Source organism: Suricata suricatta, chromosome 12 (genome assembly GCF_006229205.1).
Source record: "Suricata suricatta isolate VVHF042 chromosome 12, meerkat_22Aug2017_6uvM2_HiC, whole genome shotgun sequence".
Lineage (NCBI taxonomy): Eukaryota > Metazoa > Chordata > Mammalia > Carnivora > Herpestidae > Suricata > Suricata suricatta.
This window is the reverse complement of record NC_043711.1, coordinates 15,349,100-15,354,803: the sequence shown is the minus strand read 5'-3', so window position 1 is coordinate 15,354,803 and position 5,704 is coordinate 15,349,100. Positions and strand designations below refer to the sequence as shown.

General features: G+C 54.5%; 1 protein-coding gene across 1 annotated transcript in view; it reads left to right on the top strand.

Moving 5' to 3' along the window:
* The window catches only part of SLC6A20 (solute carrier family 6 member 20), a 37,824-nt gene extending 34,424 nt beyond the window's left edge, over positions 1 to 3,400 (top strand). Inside the window, exons 10-13 of the mRNA XM_029917866.1 lie at positions 324 to 429; positions 731 to 783; positions 1,172 to 1,337; positions 2,922 to 3,400. Of these exons, the coding sequence (XP_029773726.1) occupies positions 324 to 429; positions 731 to 783; positions 1,172 to 1,337; positions 2,922 to 3,071 (475 nt within the window). The 3' untranslated portion in view covers positions 3,072 to 3,400. The remainder of the gene's footprint in view (positions 1 to 323; positions 430 to 730; positions 784 to 1,171; positions 1,338 to 2,921) is intronic.
* The last annotated feature ends 2,304 nt before the right edge of the window (positions 3,401 to 5,704 follow it).

The window sequence follows — 5,704 nt, the reverse complement described above, 5'->3', positions numbered from 1 at the left end:
GGGAGACAGCGCCATCTAGTGAACAGCTAGCAACAGTGCCATGCCACCTTTTTTCCTGCAGCCTGCAAACTCTCCCCGTATTTCCCTATCCAGGAAAAGTGGGGGGTGGGGGTCAGGGGATGTAAAGAGACAAAAGAACCCCCAACTCGTTCTGTGATCTTGAAAATCCTAGGTATTCCCATCTGTTCATGGCGCCTTCGTGGCCTGGAACCCTAGAGGCAGATGGTGGGCTGCAGGGGTACATGGGAACTGAGGCCAGGCCCCAGGCCCTGGTGTGGCAAGTGGCTGTGGTTGCAGCTGGTGACAGTCTCACGCCTCCCCAGCCTTGCCCCTCCTCGTGGCCACTTCTCCCGCTGTGGGGGCAGTTTCAAGGCCCTGGCCAGGAGACAGCAGAGCAAGCCAGATCTGGGCCTGGGGGCCCTCAGGCAGGTGACTTCACAGCCTCGGTGCCTGCTGCCGTTCAGTGGGAGCGATGGCTGGATCAGCATTTCCCAAAGTGCTGAAGATACTTTCCAAACCTCAAGTCTGTATTAGAAAACGCGATTAGCTTATCCTACCCACCAGAGAACCGATGCTGTTGCACTCTTGCTAAATTTAGGTTAGGGACTCCGTTTACAGGGGGCAGAGAAAAGACATCATGTGCAGAAACAATCAGAATCCCAGCGGTGGGCTGCGGGCCATCCATCTTTGGGGGGCACGGCCCTGGCCTCTCTGTACACCTGCTCTGCAGGTCTCGGCCAAAGTGCTCTCTTCCCCCTGCAGAAAACCTGCTGTGGCTCCAAGGTACAAAAGAAATTCCTCTTAGGGGCATTTTAATGGGCAGTAGAGTTGCTGATACCAGGACAGGAGCGGCGGGGGCAGATCTGCCCCTCGGGGTCCCCGAGTGTTGAGGAACGGCTCGATAAATGACCCGCCAGCCTGTTGGCTTCTGCTGCCTCCGGGGGCTGCCCTCTGGTCTATACTGGCAGCCCTACTGGGGCGCCGGGAAGGGGTCTCCTGGCGAGCCTCACCCGCCTCGCTCCCCGACACCCTCTCCCCAGGTCTCAGAGAGGCACTTTGGCTCTGTGGTGCTCTGAGCAGAATCTTCCTAAACAAACAGGGATGTGAACCCTGGAGCCCCCTCGCCCCGACAGCATGGATAATCTGGACTTTCTCCCCATTTCCCAAATAGATTTGAAAGTGACCTCAAGGCCATGACAGGCCGCACCCTGAACTGGTACTGGAAGGTCATGTGGGCCGGCGTGAGCCCGCTGCTCATCATCAGCCTCTTTGTCTTCTACCTGAGTGACTACATCCTCACGGGGACCCTGCAGTACCAAGCCTGGGACGCCTCCCAGGTACCTCCCTCCCATCTTGGGGCCCTGCTCCCAGGCTCACTCTCAAGTTTACATTTCCTAAAACCAAAGAACCACTTGCGCGGTGTGAGGTTATTTGTCACAACAGGGAAATGTCAGACCTGGGCTTTGAGTTTTGCAACGTGCGCTCCAGGAAAGAGATTAAGATTCCTTCCAGAACTTCCCAGGGGACCTTTCCTGGTGGTTGGGAGAAAGCCCCCCTGCAAAGGCGCTGTTTCCTGCCCCCCCCATCCACCCCCCCCCCGGCCTCGCCCTCCTCCGCCACCACTGCAGGCCCCCCGACCTCTGTCCCCTTAGCCTCCTGGGGAAGGCAGAGTCAGCCTCTGGGGCATGGTCCCTGTGCTGGAAGAGGGTCTGGCTCTGGGTGTGTGGCTGGGACACAACAGGCTCACTGAGGGCACAGGCCGCTGCTGCTGCCCAACCGGAAGCGCAGCGTCAGTACTTAAACACCCAAGCGGCTACATCAATGCGCGTGGCCCGGCCCTGCTGCCCTCACGTACAGACACTGTCTCGCAGGGGACATTTACACTGCGAGGGAGTCCTGCGGGCCCGTGGCACCTGCTTCCTACAGGTAGAAGACCCTGTCCCTTAGCACCTGGCGTGCGTGGGGGGCTGCGATGGTCGCCCCACGCAAGCAGGTAGCTGGTGGCCAGCAGGAGGGGGCCAGGGTGTCTTTTCAGCCCAGAGCCGACTGATGCTTTCGTCAAGAGCAGTAGCACCGAATCACATGAAAAGTGGGAGTAGAGAGAGAGAGAACCATATGCAGACTGCAAGCTCCTATTTCCCATATTCAACAGATACACGACGAAGCTGTCAGATTGCTAAGCCAGCTTCTCAATGAGGCTCCAGTTTCAATACTGGTCAGTAGGGAACAAGTCAGAGGACGGGAACGGGAAGTCAGTGGGCTGGTTCCCGCACCGCCCTCAGAGCGGGGTTGTGGTTTACCAGCCACGCTTGGTTGGCAGCAAACACCTGCTCCCTCATGGAAAGGTGGCATTTACTGGCTCTTTGGCCTCATGTCTCATCAGCCCTGATGCACCTGCATTTAGGAAAACACCTGCCAACTAAATACAGACGTCCATCAGCCTTCTCCCCTAGGGCTGTGCGGTTCAAGATGGTGGCCGACCGCCACATGTGGCTATTATTTCAATTCATTAAATTTTAATACAATGTAAAATTCAGTTCTTCACATCCACTGGCCACATATCAACTTCCCTGTGTCAGTTGGCTGCCATGTTGGACAGCACCCCTATGGAACTTTCTATCATCACAGAAGGTCCTGTTGGCCAGCATTGGGCTGAGGTTAGCCCCCTACCTTTAGGTGTCCCAAATGGCACCTCGAATGGAAGGCCCTTGCTTATTCTCGTGGTTGCTCCTTATGGGCAGCTCCAAATAGTGGCTGTAGGCATGCCGGTCGAAGTTTGTGGAAGAGAAAGAAGACAAGGGCAGTTAGTCCCCCCGGCACACCTGCTAGCGAGCAGCAGAGCCGGGAGGCCCCAGACACTCCGCCCAGCCGGGCTCTGCCTGCGGCAGCTCTTCCCACTGACCCTCGGCTTCTCCTTTCAGGGTCAGCTTGTGACCAAGGATTACCCGCTCTACACACTGGCCATCATTGGGCTGCTCGTGGCCTCCTCCACCATGTGCATCCCCCTGGTGGCCCTGGGGACCTTCATCGCGCGCCGCCTCCAGGGAAGAGGCGCGCCCCCCGTGGCCTGAGGCCTGGGCTTCCGGGAGACTGCGGACAATGGCTGTATTTACAGGCGGAATCTCCTTGGCTGCCCTTAAATATATTTGCTCCAGAAACAGCCCGTCGAGAAGAATCAGGAGGGTGTGGAGGAAGAAGGCTCCCTTGGGAGGACCCACGCTGCTCCCCTCCGCCTGCCTCCAAGGTCTCACCGCGCTGCCCCTTTAAGGCTAGTCTCCAAGACCTCTGCTTTCTCGAGGCTAGGGAAGTCCCAGAATTCGGGCACACCGTAAGCTGAAATTTTACTATAATTTTTATGGAATAAAATTTAAGCAAATATATACCCCTAAAGAAATCCCAACATATTAGAGGGCAGTTGTTTTTAGATAAGTATGAAGAGGTTTTTTAAGTGCCCTGAGAGAGCGCTCTGAAGGTCACGGGTATGAAACCCGTTCTCTTGGTTCCATCACACTGAACGCGAAGACTGTTCTTCACTAAGAGGAAGGGCTGGCCACGAAGAAGGGAGGCCTTTGGGGTCGCTCCCGTGATCTAAGGTCTCTCACAGCGGGTCCGGGACCCGCCACCCCAACCACAGTATGCAACCCCAAAGCCCGCGGGCGTGGTCCTGTGAGCAGCCCGTGAGCCGACCCCTGCCCCAGCGCCCTACGCGTTAGAGAAGGTGCCAGAGCCGCTCTCAGGGTGAAAGTCTGATTTCCCCACAGCTCATGTTAGATCTGCACATGGCGGCCAACTCTTTACAGCGAAGACCATGAGCATTGCTTACAATCAATTTTAAAATATTTGTATTTTTTAAAAAGCTTATCCATTTATTTAGAGAGAGGGAGAGAGAGAACACGAGCAGAAGAAGGGAAGAGAGGAGGGGGAGAGAGAATTCCAAGCAGCTCCACTGTCAGAGCCTGAAGTGGGGCTTGAACCAATGCAAGTGTGGGATCCTGACCTGAGCTGAAACCAAGAGGTGGACGCTAACCGACTGAGCCACCCAGGCGCCCCTGGGCCCAAGTTTTCTAAAGCGTGTATGTAACTCAAACAGAGCACCTTGTACTGAGGACAGCGCATTTATGATACAGCATTAGTCCACTGTGCTAGCGTCTCCTGCCCCTTTTAGGGTGATCAGCAGGTCAAGGTTATCCCTGAGGGGAGGGGGTCCCTCCAAACCTGTACTTCACCAGGATAGACTTCAGAAAAGTTTCTGTGGGTAGGTTTGTACAAACATCTTTGAAGACACTGAAACACTCACCTCAGACACTGGCTGGAGTTTTTTCTTCTCTTTTTTACTTCTTTTTCATGCTCTAAATGCCCAAATAACAAAAATGGGCATTAGAAAGGTCCTCTGTCTTCCACAAGCCGTCTTATCCATACTTCCCAGTTTCACCTGATGGCCAGTTATGAAGAGATCCCACCAGCACTTACCAAATCCAAATACCGTCTTTAGGCTTCTCGCCAGAGGGTCTTGTGTCGAAGAACTTTCCAGGTCAAGGCTTGAAGAGTGGGCACACTCAGTGGCAAACACGCAGCAGTCTGTCCCGGATCCTTATGGAGCGGGACCCCCCCTCAGCCCCCGGTCATGGTCACGGTCATGGTCTTACCACACGGGCTGCCCCTCCTGGGGTCCATCGTCAGCAGGTGTCTCAGCCCCTAATGCCAAGCATCCTCGGGACTATGGGGACAGACGTCCTAAATCGTTTCTTCATTCCACGTGTCCACACCACACCGCCCATTCGAACCACCTGCAGGTATGTGAAACTCCCAACGCCCACCCGGGCCACGCCCAAGGACCAGGGCTCTGTGATGTGTCGTACATGTAGGAATATTTACGTCAAAAGTGACCTTTAGGGGCACCTGGGTGGCTCAGTCGGTTAGCATCCGACTTCAGCTCGGTCATGATTTCACAGCTTGCAGGTTCAAGCCCCGTATCGGGCTCTGTGCTGACAGCTCAGAGCCTGGAGCCTGCTTCTCGGATTGTGTTTGTGTCTCTCTCTCTGCCCTCCCCCTGCTCATATGTGTCTCAATAAATAAATAAATGTTAAAAAATCAATTTTTTAAGTGACCTTTAAACATCTGACAGCACTTCTGATCGTATGGAAAAGCCACTTCTCCCGAATAATTCTTGCGCATGGAAGGGGGACAGATGAAGTCACTGTTCTAGAATAATGTGCTCCCGATGAAAATGCCTCAGGCTTCCGTGCAGTTCCATTCTGGTTTCTGTGAACCTCATGAAGACCAGAGCATTCCTCGGTAATCCTCCGGGCCAGGAAGAAGTCCTGCCTCAAAAAACTCTTGACCGTTTTCTCGGTGCTGCACACAACTGCTCACCTGACCTCTAACTGCCAGGCGGCAAAGAGACACGGACGCGCCCCCCTCATCCACTTAACGGTCACCACGATGTCACGGCCAGATCACGGACTCCAGAGTTTTCTCTTCGTGCTGGAGACATAACGGCCCCTGAGCTGGCTCTGAGAAACCAGGGAGGGCATACCTGGGTGTTTAGCACTTGAGTCACAGATAAACCTTGACAAGTGTCTCTGTAGGTTTTTGTCGTGTACTGGCTGCAGTTTTGAGCCCTCTCTCTCAAAACGAGATTTTCCCTCATTATATAAATAGACGAGCTAATTGTGAAAACATGGCAAATAAAAGAGAACCCACC